At 39.5% G+C, this 15768-nt stretch overlaps 1 protein-coding gene across 1 annotated transcript; it reads left to right on the top strand.

Moving 5' to 3' along the window:
• LOC102171598 (olfactory receptor 2T8-like) lies at positions 207-6329 on the top strand. The gene is made up of 2 exons (XM_005682853.3): positions 207-1121; positions 6288-6329. Exons 1-2 carry the CDS (start codon positions 207-209, stop codon positions 6327-6329), a joined length of 957 nt encoding a protein of 318 aa, XP_005682910.2.

Here is a 15768-nt window from a genome sequence, read left to right as displayed (position 1 = left end):
ATTTTGGTCAAAAATATTTGCAAAGAGATGGACAATTGGATATCAAGGCAGACATCTTGTGAAGTGAAAGAATTTAACTCATAATTTTTCTTCCAAGTCTCATTTATTCTGTTATGAACCAATTTTTCTTAAGGAAATACCCAAGCTTCCTTTTAAGCAGTTCTCATTTCCTAATCATTCATTGTCTTCCAGGAATAACAGGAGTTATGGAAAATGCAAGTGACACCACAGGAATAAATTTCATTCTGCTAGGACTTTTTGACTACACACAGACCCATCGGTTCCTCTTTGCCATGGTGCTCATGGCCTTCCTCACCTCCCTGATGGGCAACACCTTCATGATCATGCTCATTGGGGTGGATCCCCAGCTGCACACTCCCATGTACTTCCTGCTTAGCCAGCTCTCCCTCATGGACATGATGCTCGTTCTCACTATTGTCCCTAAAATGGCAGCCAACTACCTGATGCACAACAAATCTATCTCTCCTGCTGGCTGTGGTACTCAGATCTTCCTGCTTCTCACTCTAGGAGGGGGTGAGTGTTTCCTCTTAACCGCCATGTCCTATGACCGCTATGTGGCTGTATGTCACCCCTTGAGATACCCGATCCTCATGAATCAGAAACTCTGCTTGCACATGACAGCCGGCTCCTGGCTTTTGGGAGGGGTGGATGGGCTGATGCAGGCTGGTGCCACTCTGAGCTTCCCTTATTGCCACTCTCGGGAAGTCAATCACTTCTTTTGCGAGGCACCATCGCTTGTTCACCTTGCCTGTGCTGACACCATGATTTTCGAGTTTTTCATGTACGTCTGTTGCATCCTGATGCTCTTGACTCCACTCTCTCTCATTCTGGTTTCCTACAGTCTCATCTTGGCTGCTGTGCTCAATATGCAGTCCACTGCAGCCAGGAAGAAAGCCTTTGCGACCTGTTCCTCCCATCTGGCTGTTGTGGGGCTCTTCTATGGCACTATCATGTTTATCTACATGCGGCCAAAATCCTACCATTCAGGGACACATGACAAGGTGGTTTCTGCTTTCTACACCATCTTCACCCCTGTGTTGAACCCCCTTATATACAGTGTGAGGAATAAAGATGTCAAGGGGGCTTTGAGAAAGTGGCTAGTAAAGCACTTTAATGGTCTCAATAGTGATCACTATTCTCCAAAATGGCATTATTAGATTTAAGTTATGAAATGTGGTTTCTGTCAACATATTTTCTCTCCCTTTCCCAGTTTGCATTGATTTTTACGAATTATTTCTTTTATATTTGATTAATCAAAGATGACATTTGTCATATTTTCACACCTTATCATATTTTCTTCTGAACTTTGGACCTCAGCAATAAGATTGAGGCACTATAATACAAGATATGCTAAATATCAACCGTGTAATTTGTATTTTGGTATATTCAATAAAAATTCTTAATTATTATGGACATGAATCATTTAAAGAGTGCATAATTATTTTGAAGAAAGTACTGTAGAGCTAAATTCATATACTTTTGATAAATTTCAAATGAGCAAATAATTATATATATGAAAGTTGCAAGAAATATTCATCAAATGTTTTCAGGGGGATTATTATCCCTGATTATGTGATTAAAAACATCTTTAGATAAAGAGATTGGGCTACGTATATTGAGGGATTGTCAATATATGAAGTAACTATGAAGAAGTCAACATCTTTATTTGAAAAACAGAAAAACTATTAAAATAATATGTGGTGAAATTTATCACATAAATTAACATAGATAATACACATAGATTATATACAGCTATAATTAGAGCAAAAAATATCCAAGCATTTTTTTCACGTATTTCTTGCTTTCTATTAACTGTCCTACTGATAGAAGAAATCATCTTTGATCACAAGGAAACTTTGGAACCAAATGTTTTACATCTAGTGTTTAACTGAGGGGAGTGAATCTAAGTTTATTGGAGAAGTCTTACACTCATGATGTATCTGCAAATTTTTTAGGACAATTTATTTTTAAAAAATGAAAAGAAGGAAGGATGGTTTACACCTTAAACATTTTGATTTTAAAAGATTGTCAGAGAGAATAGGTGGACATGGAGTACATCTTTCTCCACGGATACATCAGGAATACATCTTCAGACACAGAAGTTGCATACAGAACACCAGCTGAGAGCAGACAGTAGTACCGTACCAGAGGAAAAGAATATATAGAACCCCCCAGCCCCCAAAAAACTCAGTAGGACTAAGGAACTAGGGGTAAAAACAGGAGTGTTAGTAGGACTGGACCTGCCGTTAGCGGGTGGGGGAACTGAAGCAGGGGTCTGACCCCCATAGCGGGGCAATTGTCTGAATCAGAGGAGAAACATTTAAGGCTGAGGGTGAAACAGCTGATCTGTGGCAGCATAAATGCTTGGAGCTGGTGCATGGGGATGACCCAGAGAGATGTTATGGGGAGGGAGGTGGGAGGGGGGTTCATGTTTGGGAATGCATGTAAGAATTAAAGATTTTAAAATTTAAAAAATAAATAAATAAATAAAATTTTAAAAAAAAACCATTATAAAAAAAAAAAATAGAATGAGAATCAGACAGTCCTTGCTGCAACCATACTTACCTTGGACAGGAATGCTGATCTCCTGGAAGGCACAGTGGCTGGGAGCTGGAATTGAGGGATTGTGGAGCAATCCCAGGGTGAGGGCTGCTATTGACTGACTGTGGAGAGACAGATGGAGGGGATGTGAGGGAGGAGATCCTGGTGAGGAAAGGTGGGCAGCCCTGGAAGCAAGGCGAAACTGCTGAGTCATGTGTAGGGGGTGGAACCATCACCATAGCCTCTCTATCCCACACATGCCAGCACCAGCAGCTGAACAATAGAGAGCCTGGCCCATCAAATGCCTGATGCACTGAACTACAGAGTAGGGCCCCACCTAGGGTGTCCTTTTAAGTTCCTGAGACACCAATCTATAGAGTAGGACCTCAGTCATGGGGGTCCCCTCTGCTTGCCTGATACTCAGAAGAACAGAGAAGGACCCCAGGCAAGGGAGACCTCTAAGTGCCTGAATGGGCAGAGCTACAGAGAAAGACTTGCCAAGGAGGGCCTTCTGATCACCAGCTAGAAGAGGCTTGAAACAAGACTCTGATAGGTCCATAACTCCTGCCGTGGAGGCAATCCCTGCACACTTGGCACCACCAGGGTCCCCACAAGCCAAGCAGCTGTACCACCTTCATGCTCAATTCTTAAACTGGGGCAGAACTGCCACAGGCAAGAAATGTCTTGCATCTATGCGCTATGGGTCACTATGGTCATGTCTGACTCTTTCCAACCCTGTAGATTGTGACCTGCCAGGCTTCTCTGTCAGACAGGATTCTCCAGGCAAGAATACTGGAGCATATTGGCCAATACTGGTTGCCGTATCCTTCTAAAGTACTATATTGCCCTAGCTGCTGCCCTTCCCCCACCCCCTGCCTTCCAAGTATCTGGTGCTGTCAGGAGCCCTGCAACATAAGCAGCTGCACTACCTCCATATCTGGCCCTCACAGGGGCAAACCCAAGCCCTCCAGGGCAGCCTCAGGAATTAAACCCCAGTGGACGATTCACATGTAGAGGTAGAAATAAAACCACAGTTAAAAGCCAGCTTCAGTGTGGCTGAAGGAAGAAGAAGCTGTTAAGGAAGAAGACCCAAAACCTTCCCACCAGCTGTACAAGTTGCAGGTTAAATCTACATGATCAACTAAGTAGACTCTGTGTCTATTTAATACATCAAAGGCCATTGAGCACTCCCACAAAAGAAAATGCACTAGCTCTTATAGCTGTGAACATTGGCAGCAAGAACAGACAGAAGTAGGACCAGATTAGAATCTGAATTGCCCCCACAGAAGGTCCAGTAATCAGCACAGTGTTGGAGGGCATGCTACAGAGGTGAGGGCATGCTACAGAGGTAAGTTCGACTGTGACTCCCAGCAAGGGAAAGGACTCTGACAGCAGTGACTCAAGAAAAACATTTATTATTCTTATTTTTTGACTTGTTCTGTAGATTCTTTTGAATTTCTTTTTTCTTTTTTGTTTTCCCCCCTCTTTTGTAGTTGTCAATTCTATTGGCACTAAAAAACCAACTCAGCTTTTTTTTTTTTCCCCCAGTCACAACTTTTATTGTTGTTATAAGCTTATGCCTCTACATTGGGTTTTTGCAGTTCCATGGAGTTTTCCTCTTTTTTTTTTTTCTCTCTCTCTCTTTTTTTAAAAGTTAATTAAAAAATTTTTAAACCTATTATTATTTTTTCTACATTTATTCCTTTGTTTGCCTTTCCTACTGTCCTTTGCCCCTGGCAGTTAATATAAATCTTCTTCATCTACCTCTACTTAACTCTTTGTGTCTATTCTTTCTTTTCTTTCTTTCCTTTCCTCTCAATATATTTGTTAGTTTTGTTTTCATTGCTTTATTCTCAACTTGGCACTTTGATTTAGTTTTGTTTTTCAGTTTTTGCTTAAGTTAGTTTTGTTCTTAACTGGTAAATATAATATTTGATTTCCTTTGTTTGCTTGGTCAATCTACCGTACTTTATTATTGTTGGACAGTTTTCACTTTGCTCGTGAGAGTCTATGTATATGTGAGTATGTCATTAATTTAATTATTATTTGCCTGATTTTGTAACTGCCATTTGTCCAGGGTTCAACTTTGGTTTCTCATTCTTGAATATTTGTTTTAATCTCACTCAACATTCAGAAAATGAAGATCATGGCATCCGTCCCATTACTTCATGGCAAATAGTTGGGGAAACAGTGGAAACAGTGTCAGACTTTATTTTGGGGGGCTCCAGAATCACTGCAGATGGTGACTGCAGCCATGAAATTAAATGACATTTACTCCTTGGAAGTAAAGTTGTGATCAACCTAGATAGCATATTCAAAAGCAGAGACATTACTTTGGCGACTAAGGTCCATCTAGTCAAGGCTATGGTTTTTCCTGTGGTCATGTATGGATGTGAGAGTTGGACTGTGAAGAAGGCTGAGCACCGAAGAACTGATGCTTTTGAACTGTGGTGTTGGGACTCTTGAGAGTCCCTTGGACTGCAAGGAGATCCAACCAGTCCACTCTGAAGGAGATCAACCCTGGGATTTCTTTGGAAGGACTGATGCTAAAGTTGAAACTCCAGTACTTTGGCCACCTCATGTGAAGAGTTGACTCATTGGAAAAGACTCTGATGCTGGGAGGGATTGGGGGCAGGAGGAGAAGGGGACAACCAAGGATGAGATGGCTGGATAGCATCACGGACTCGATGGACATGAGTCTGAGTGAACTCCGGGAGATGGTGATGAACAGGGAGCCCTGGCGTGCTGCGATTCATGGGGTCACAAAGAGTCGGACACGACTGAGTGACTAAACTGAACTGAATGCCATAACAAACTACTTGTGGAATCATTGTTCCTAACCAAAGACCAAACCCTGAGCCTTTGGAGTTGGAGCACTGACTCCAAGACCCTAGACAACCAGAGAACCAACCCTGGGGAGTATCATAAAATGAGAAGTCATACAAAGAAAATCACTTGAATACAAGACCCTGAATCCCCCAATCACCAGTAGCACCCTGTGCAGGACTCCTCATCTCAACAACAAGCAAAACAAAAATACAAACCCAATCATCAGCAGACAGGATTAACACCTCATTCAGCCCTGCCCATCAGAGGAAAAACAAATTAACAAATGAAAACTCAGTACAAATCTCACCCTATGTGAAGCTCACAAAACCCACTGAACCTTAGGAGGGCAGAAACCAAAAGAAAGAAAGAATTCAACCTTCTTCAAGGAAAGAATTCAACTTTCCTTGAACCCTGTGAAAAGGAGTCCTAAAACACAATAACTTAAAAAATAAAACTAAGAATAATGAAAAGGCAGAGAAATACTGCACAAATGAAGGAACAAACTAGAAACACAGATGTCCAAATAAATGAAGAGGAAATAGGCAAACTACCCGAAAAAGAACTCAGAAAAATGATAGTAAAGATGATAAAAAACCTTGAAAACAAAATGGAGAAAATGCAAGAATCAATTAACAAAAACTTAAAACAATTAAAGAATAAATACACAAAGACAAGCAACACAATTACTGAAATTAAAAATACTCTAGAAGGAATCAATAGCAGAATATCTGAAGCAGAAGAATGAATCAGTGAACTGTAGGATATAATGGTGGAAATAATTTCTGAAGATCAGAATAAAGTAAAAAGAATGAAAAGAACTGAGGACAGTCTCAGAGAGCTCTGGTACAATATCAAATGCACCAATGTTTGAATTATAAGGATCCCAGAAGAAAAAGAGAAAAAGAAAGGTTATGAGAAAAAATTCGAAGAGATTATAGTTGAAAATTCCCCCAACATGGAAAAGGAAATAGTCAATGAAGACCAAGAGGCACAAAGAGTCCCATACAGGATAAAGCCAGAAAAAATACACCAGGACACATAATAATCAATCTAAGAAAGACTAAACACAAAGAAAGAGTATTAAAAGCATCAAGGGAGATGCAGCAAGTAACATACAAGGGAAACCCCATACGTTAAACAGCTGATCTTTCAGCAGAAACTCTACAGGCCAGAAGGGAATGGTATGATATAGTTAAAGTACTGTAAGGGGAAAATCTACAACCAAGATTATTGTACTTAGCAAGGATCTCATTCAAAATTGATGGAGAAATAAAAAGCTTTTCAGACAAGCAAAAGTTAACAGAATTCAGTACCACAAAACCAGCTTTACAACAAATGTTAAAGGGACATATACAGTGAAGAAATGCAACAGAAGAAAGAAAGATCTACAAAATCAAACCCAAACAATTAAGAAACTGGCAACCAGTTCAGTTCAGTTGCTCACTCGTGTCCGACTCTTTGTGACCCCATGAACTGCAGCGTGCCAAGCCTCCCTGTCCATCACCAACTCCCAGAACTTGCTCAAGCTCTTGTTCATCCAGTCGGTGATGCCATCCAGCCAACTCATCCTCTGTTGTATCCTTCTTCTCCTGCCTTCAATATTTCCCAGCATCAGAATCTTTTCAAATGAGTCAGTTCTTCCTATCATGTGGCCAAAGTATTGGAGTTTCAGCTTCAGCATTAGTCCTTCCAATGAATATTCAGGACTGATTTCCTTTAGGTTTGACTGGATCTCCTTGCAGTCCAAGGGACTCTCAAGAGTCTTCTCCAACATCACAGTTCAAAAGCATCAATTCTTCAGCACTCATCTTTCTTTATGGTGCAACTCTCACATCCATACATGACCACTGGAAAAACCAAAACCTGGATCAGACGGACCTTTGTTGGCAAAGCAATGTCTTTGCTTTTTTTAGTATGCTGTTTGGGTTGGTCATACCTTTCCTTTTAAGGAGTAAGCGTCTTTTAATTTCACAACTGCAGTCACCATCTGCAGTGATTTTGGAGCTCCCATAATATGGTCTCTCACTGTTTCCACAGTTTCTCCATCTATTTGTCATGAAGTGATGGGACCAGAAGCCATGGTCTTAGTTTTCTAAATGTTGAGCTTTAAGCCAACTTTTTCACTCTTCTCTTTCACTTTCATCAAGAGGCTTTTTAGTTCCTCTTCACTTTCTGCCATAAGGGTGGTGTCATCTGCATATCTGAGGTTATTGATATTTCTCTCAGCAATCTTGATTCCAGCTTGTGCTTCTTTCAGACCAGTGTTTCTCATGATGTACTCTGCATATAAATGAAATAAGCCCGTGACAGTATACAGCCTCGATGTACTTCTTTTCCTATTTGGAACCAGTCTGTTGTTCCATGTTCTAACTGTTGCTTCCTGACCTGCATACAAGTTTCTCAAGAGGCAGGTCAGGTGGTCTGGTATGCCCATCTCTTTCAGAATTTTCCACAGTTTATAATGTTCCACATAGTCAAAGGCTTTGGCATAATCAATAAAGCAGAAATAGATGTTTTTTCTGGAATTCTCGTGTATTTTCAATGATCCAGTGTATGTTGGCAATTTGATCTCTGGTTCCTCTGCCTTTTCTAAAACCAACTTGAACATCTGGAAGTTCATGGTTCATGCATTACTAAAGCCTAGCTTGGAGAATTTTGAGCATTACTTTGCTTAAAATCATCTCATGTGAGATAAGTGCAATTGTGTAGTAGTTGGAGCATTCTTTGGCATTGCCTTTTTTAGGGGTTGGAACAAAAAATGACCTTTTCCAGTCCTGTGGCCATTGCTGAGTTTTCCAAATTTGCTAGCATACTGAGTCCAGCACTTTCACAGCATCATCTTCTAGGATTTGAAATAGCTCAACTGGAATTCCATCACCTCCTCTAGTTTTGTTCACAGTGACGCTTCCTAAAGCCCACTTGACTTCGAATTCTAGGATGTCTGGCTCTAGGTGAGTGATCATACCATCATGATTATCTGGGCATGAAGATCTTTTTTGTACAGTTCTTCTGGGTATTCTTGCCACCTCTTCTTAATATCTTCTGCTTCTGTTAAGTCCATACCATTTCTGTCCTTGATTGAGCCCATCTTTGCATGAAGTACCATATTATAATGCATATATATGGGATCTAGAAAAATGGTACTGATGAATTTATTTACAGAGCAAAAATAGAGAAACAGACATAGAGAACAAACTTATGGACTTTGGGAGAGGTGAGGAGAGGGTGAGATGTATGGAAAGAGTAACATGGAAACTTACATTATCATATGTAAAATAGATAGCAATGAGAATTTGCTGTATGGCTCAGGAAACTCAAACAGGGGTTCTGTATCATCCTAGAGGAGTGGGATGGGGAGGGAGATGGGAGGGAGTTTCAAAAGAGAGGATATGTATACCTATGGCTGATTCATGTTGAGGTTTGACAGAAAACAGCAAAATTCTGTAAAGCAATTATACTTCAATAAAAAGTAAATAAACTAAAAAAAGAATTTTCAATTTGGAAATCAGTTCAGTTCAGTCACTCAGTCATGTGTTAGGAGCCGTGTTATGCATTACTGACAAAATAGAGGCACGGCCCTAAACCCTCTCCCTTTGTTCCATAGACATGGACCGGAATGAAGGAGTTAGGCTTTGTGATTCTGACTTGTGTTTTCCTTTCCTTGGCTGAGTTGATTGAAGAGAATGTTAAGGTGCTTATTGTTTTTGAGAGAAGCAGGAGAAGGCATAAAGCCTTCTGCAGCTGTGCTCAAAGAATAATTCATAAAGTTAATCACTGACATTTGTTTAAGGACTTTTACAAAACAATGTTCCAGAGTAAGCACAGAGGCCGCAGCTTGAGACCATGGGAGGGATTCCTATCTGAAGCCTCTTTGTGAGAAAAGTGTTTATGGCAAAGGAGTTTGCTGAATTTAGGGTTTAGGAATAACTAAAATAGTTAGGAGCTAAAGGTTTAAGGATTGCTGTAATGTTACAATATTCTACTATAGCTTATAAAAATTAGGGACTTTAGAGATATTGTTAGCTAGAAGCCCTTTCTAAGAAATAGTGAGCTTAGGATACTAGGGGCAAACAGGACTTAGAAAGATAAGAAATAAACTGAGGAATGTGGTATGCAGCCCAGATATTAGCATGAGTTACAGTGTATTCACAAGGACACATGAGAAAAAGTAGATAAGAGAATCGCTGAGGAAGGAACTCCTTTTGCGGGGCAACAATGATTTCTGGAGCAAAATAAATCTGGGTCTCTGGGAACTAAAAAAATCAAACCTCTGACCTAATGCTTTTGTAAAAGTATAAAAGAGAATCATAAGCTTGAAATAAACAGGCAGTCCAAGAAAACTGAGAGGCTGACTCAGTTTCTCTCGCCAACACCGCCCACCCCTTCAGGCTGAATCCCTGGCTGCTGGAGCTGGACTCCGGCAGTCATGTTTGACTCTGTGACACCATGGATTGCAGCACACCGGGCTTTCTTGTCTATCATCAGTTCCTGAAATTTGCTCAAACTTATGTCCATTGAGACAATGATGCCATCCAAACATCTCATCTTCTTTTGTCCCCTTTTCCTGCCTTCTGTCTTTTCCATTATCAAGGTCTTTTCCAATGAGTCAGTTCTTCGTATGAAGTGGCCAAAATATCTGAGCTTCAGCTTCAGCATCAGTCCTTCCAATGAATATTCAGAACTGATTTCCTTTAGGATTGACTGGTTTGATCTCCTTGCCATCCAAGGGACTCTCAAGAGTCCTCTCCAATACCATAGTTCAAAGGTATCAATTCTTCAGTGCTCAGCTTACTTTATGGTCCAACTCTCACATTCATACATGACTACTGAAAAATCATAGCTTTGACTATATGGATCTTGGTCAGTAAAATAATGTCTCTGGTTTTCAAAATTCTGTCTAGGTTCATCATAGCTTTTCTTCCAAGAAGGAAGCGTGTTTTAATTTTATGGCTGCAGTCACCATCTGCAGTGATTTTGGAGCCAAATAAAATAAAGTATCTTACTGTTTCCATTGTTTCCCTATCTATTTGGCGTCAATTGATGGAACCAGATGCCATGATTTAGTTTTTTGTAATGTTGAGCTTTAAATCAGCCTTTCACTCTCCTCTTTCACTTTCATCAAGATGCTCTTTAGTTCCTCTTTGCTTTCTGCATTAAGGATTGTGTCATTTGTATATCTGAGGTTATTGATATTTCTCCCTGCTATCTTGATTCCAATGTTTCGCAAGATGTACTCATTCTGCATATAATCAAATAAGCAAGGTGACAATACACAACCTTGATGTACTCCTTTCCCATTTGGAACCAATCTGTGTTCCATGTCCAATTCTATCCGTTGCTTCTTGACCTGCAAACAGATTTCTCAGGAGCCAGTTAAGGTGGTCTGGTATTCCCTTCTCTTGAAGAATTTTTCAGTTTGTTGTGATCCACACAGTCAAAGGCTTTGGAGTAATCAATAAAGCAAAAGTAGATGCTTTTCTGTTAATTTCTTGCCTTTTCAATGATCCAATGCATGTTGGCAACTTAATCTCTGGTTTGTCTGCCTTTTCTAAATTCAGCTTGAACATCTGGAATTTCACAGTTCATGTACTGTTGATGCCTGGCTTAGAGAATTTTGAGAATTACTTTGCTAGCATGTGAGATGAGCACAATTGTGTGGTAGTTTGAATATTCTTTAACATTGCCTTTTTTGGGATTGAAAACTGACTTTTTTTAGTCCTATTCCCACTGCTAAATTTTCCAAATTTGCTGGCATATTGAGTGTAGCACTTTAACAGTATCATCTTTTAGGATCTGAAATAGCTCAACTGGAATTCCATCATCTCCATTAACTTTGTAGTGATGCTTTGTTCATAGTGTTGCTTCCTAAGGCCCACTTGACTTTGTATTCCAGGATGTGGAAAGTAATGCACATTGATAAATTGGCTCAGAAGTTCCAAGAGTTCCAGGAGTTCCAGGAGTTCCAGAAGTTCCAGGAGTTCCAGGTTTGATTCCTGGTTCGGGAAGATCACATGGAGAAGGGAATGGTAACACACTCCAGTATTCTCGCCTGGAGAATCCCATGGACAGAGAAGACAGACGGGCTACAGTCCATGGGATCGCAGAGAGTAGAACATGACTGAGAAATTAGCATTTTGTTTCATTTCATTACTTCATTAATGGATAATCTATAGTTTGTTATTAGTCAAGCATACTTTCATCAATAATTTTTTAATATAAATTTATTTATTTTAATTGGAGGTTAATTACTTTACAATATTTTATTGGTTTTGCCATACATGATTGAATATTTGCATTTCTGAGGTTATTGATATTTCTCCTGGCAATCTTGAATCCAGATTGCATTTCATCCAGCCTGGCATTTTGCATGGTATACTCTGCATATAAGTTAAATAAGCATGGTGTCAATATACAGCCTTATTGTACTCCTTTCCCATTTTGGAAGCAGTCTGTTGTTCCATGGAGAAGGCAATGGCAACCCATTCCAGTACTCTTGTCTGGAAAATCATATGAATGGAGGAGCCTGGTGGGCTGCAGTCCATGAGGTCACTAAGAGTCGGCCACGACTGAGAAACTTCACTTTCACTTTTCACTTTCATGCGTTGGAGAAGGAAATGGCAACCCCTCCAGTGTTCTTGCCTAGAGAATCCCAGGGATGAGGGATTCTCGCCTAGAGAATCCCAGGGATTAGCCCTGGTGGGCTGCCATCTATGGGGTCACACAGAGTTGGACACAATTAAAGCAACTTAGCAGCAGCAGTAGCAGCTGTTGTTCCATGTCCAGTTCTAACCGGTGCTTCTTGACCTGCATACAGATTTCTCAGGAGACAGTTAAGGTGTTCTGGTATTCCCACCTTTTTAAGAATTTTCCACATGAGTCAAATTAAGATAATTGTCAAAAATTCTTAAAAATCTGAATTTTAGTGACTTCTCTTTTATTGAAACATAGTTGATTTACAATATTGAACAATTGATTTACAATATTATACTAGTTTCAGGTGTACAGCAATGTGACTCTGCATTTTTACAGATTTTTCTCCATTAAAAGTTATTACAAAACAATGGTTCTAATTTCTTGTGCTATTCCTTGTCTATCTTAAACACATTTGCTTGTACATCTTAGTTCCACACAACTAATGGCCCTGCCACCTTCCCTTTCTTCATTGGTTGTTGTTCATTCCCTAAGCCATGTCCGAATTTTTGTGACCCCATGAATGACAGGATGCCAGGCTTCTCTGTCTTTCATTATCTCCTGGAGTTTGCTCAAACTCATGTCCGATGAGTCAGTAATGCCATCCAACCATCTTGTCCTCTGTCACCCGCCTTGTCCTTTTGCCCTCTTTCCCAGTATCAGGGTCTTTTTCAATGAGTTGGCTCTTCCCATCAGGTGGCCAAAATATTTGAGTTTCAGCTTCAGCATCTGTCCTTCCAGTGAATATTCAGGGTTGATTTCCTTTAGGATTGACTGGTTTGATCTCTCTCTGCTGTCCAAGGGACTCTTAAGATCTTGTCCAGTACCACAATTCAAAAGCATCACTTCTTCAGGGCTTAGTCTTCATTATGGTCCAACTGTCACATCCATATACATGACTACTGGAGAAACCATAACTTTGATTATACAGACCTTTTTCAGCAAAGTGATATCTCTGCTTTAATATGCTGTCTAGGTTTGTTATAGCTTTTCTTCCAAGGAGCAAGTGTCTTTTAATTTCAAGGCTACAGTCAGCATCCAAAGTTATTTTAAAGCCCAAGAAAATAAAATCTGTCACTGTTTCCACTTTTTCCCTGTCTATTTGCCATGAAGTGATGGGACTGGATGCCATGATCTTGGTTTTTTTGAATGCTGAGTTTTAAGCCAGCTTTTTCACGTTCCTCTTTCACCTTTATCAGGAGGCTCTTTAGTTCCTCTTTGCTGTCTGCCTATGGATTGGTATCATCTGCATATCTGAGGTTGTTGATATTTTTCTCAGCAATCTTGCTTTCAGCTTGTGAGTCATCCAGCCCATATTTCAGCATTAGTTTCTTTTTTTTTTTTCCAATATCTGTGAGTCTTTTTCTGCTTTGTTATATGCATTCATTTGTAGTAATTTTTAGATTCTCTTTTTCTGTCTGACATTTCACTAAGCATAATACATTCTCTAGGTTTATCCTTGCTGGTGCAAATGGTAGAATTTCATTCTTTTTTATGACTGAGTACCATTTAGTTGAAATATATATATATATATATATATATATTTATATATATATATATATCTGCTTTTATCCATTTATCTGTTGATGGTCACTTAGGTCACTTTAGTATCTTGGCTATTGTTACTAGTGCTGCAATGAACATGGGGGTACATGTATTTTTTGAATTAATTTTTCCATTTTTCAGGATATATATCCAGGAGTGCAATTACTGGATGATATAGTAGTTCTATTTTTAGTTTTTGGAAACTTCATACTGTTTTCCATGTCAGCTGCACCAATTTACATTTCCACCTCCAATATCTGAAGATTCTCTTTTCTTCATACAACATTGGTTATTTCTAAATGTTTTAACGATAGTTACTCTGACAGGCAGGAGCTTATAGCTCATTGTTTTGAGATGATTCGTGATTCTCTAATAATTAACCTTGCTGAGTAACTATGTTTTGCATTTTAGCATTCTATATGTCATTTCTGGAAAAATACCTATTCAGATCATTTGTACATTTTTTTAAATTTTGAGTTGCATGTGCTGTTTTTATGTTTTGGATATTACCTCCTCATTGATCAAATCATTTGCAAATATTTTCTGCTGTTCTGTGGGTTGTCTTCATTTTGTAGATTTCTTTTTGCTTTTACATCTTTTGCCTTGAGATAGATCAAAAAATTGCTCCTCCTATAAATCAAAGATTGTTCAGCTTATTTTTTCTTCTATGAGTTTTATGGTTTCAGTTTCTTACATTTAGGTATTTAACCCATTTTTAATTCACTTAGATATATTGTATGAGAAAATATTCTAGTCACATTGCTTCACATTAGCTGTCCAATTTTCCCAAGCACCCTTTATTGAAGAGACTATCTTTTCTTAAATTTTAATAACTTCTGAATGATCTACCAAATATATTTCATTTAATTAGCCCATATCAACTCAAATAAAACACTGCATTTGTAGATGGTCAAGAAGTAAGAGAAAAAAAATTCATCCATAGCTCCAATTATTATAAAACTTTCCTCCTAATAAGCTTTCAGATACTTGAAGCTGAAATGCCAGAATAAAATTATGTATTAAATCTTTTTTCCCATTACATTTAATGAATTAAATAAGAATAAAACTAGAGAATAATATGTGAATATATGAATTCACACTTCAATCTGCAACGTGATTCATTCTAAATAAATATAACTTAAGAATTTACACTATATTTCAAGTCATAGGAAATTGAAAATCAATCATTTGAAAATTATTTATGAAAGTGTACTTGAGTGATGCACAGATTGTAGATTATGGATTAATGAAGTAATATACACTGATAAATGCTTTTGTATGTGCATGTTCAGTCATGTCCAATTCTTTGCAGCTCCGCGGACTTTAGCCCTTCAGACTCCTCTGTCTATGAAAGTTTCCAGGCAAGAATACTGGCGTGAGCTGCCATTTTCTACTCCTTGCTTATGTGTGCATGTGGGCTTGGTTGCTCAGTCACGTCTGATCCTTTGTGACCCTATGGACTGTAGCCCACCGGGATCTTCTATCCGTAGGAGTCTCCCTTTAAGAGTACTGGAGTGAGTTGCCATTTCCTCCTCCAGCGGATCTTCCCAATCCAAGGATAGAATTCGCATCTCCTGTGTCTTCTGCATTGCAGGAAGATTCTTTATCTGCTGAGCCACCGGGGAAGCCATACTTATGTGTGCTGCTGCTACTGCTGCTAAGTCGCCTCAGTCCTGTCCGACTCTGTGCGACCCCATAAACGGCAGCCCACCAGGCACCCCTGTCCCTGGGATTCTCCAGGCAAGAATACTGGAATGGGTTGCCATTTCCTTCTCCAGTGCATGAAAGTGAAAACTGAAAGTGAAGTCGCTCTGTGTCCGACTCTCAGCAACCCCATAGACTGCAGCCTACCAGGCTCCTCCTTCTATGGGATTTGCCAGGCAAGAGTACTAGGCTGGGTTGCCATTGCCTTCTCAGATACTTGTGTATATTTATTCATAATTTATATATGTAAATTATTGATAGATACAATTTATATATGTAAATATGTAATGCTGCTGCTACTGCTGCTAAGTCGCCTCAGTCGTGTCCGACTCTGTGCGACCCCATAGATGGCAGCCCACCAGGCTCCCTGTCCCTGGGATTCCTCAGGCAAGAAAACTGGAGTGGGTTGCCATTTCCTTCTCCAATGCATGAAAGTAA

The sequence above is a fragment of the Capra hircus genome, chromosome 7, assembly GCF_001704415.2.
Source record: "Capra hircus breed San Clemente chromosome 7, ASM170441v1, whole genome shotgun sequence".
NCBI lineage: Eukaryota > Metazoa > Chordata > Mammalia > Artiodactyla > Bovidae > Capra > Capra hircus.
Note: the sequence above shows the minus strand (reverse complement) of the source record. Positions and strands in the feature narration are given on the sequence as shown.

What these genes read in the sequence shown, in the direction of transcription:
- LOC102171598 (XM_005682853.3), top strand. Translation starts at nt 207, where the DNA reads ATGGAAAATGCAAGTGACACCACAGGAATAAATTTCATTCTGCTAGGA. An exon ending in GGGCTTTGAGAAAGTGGCTA is followed by an intron (nt 1,122 to 6,287) that starts GTAAAGCACTTT and finishes CAGAAGAAAAAG; the next exon opens with AGAAAAAGAAAGGTTATGAG.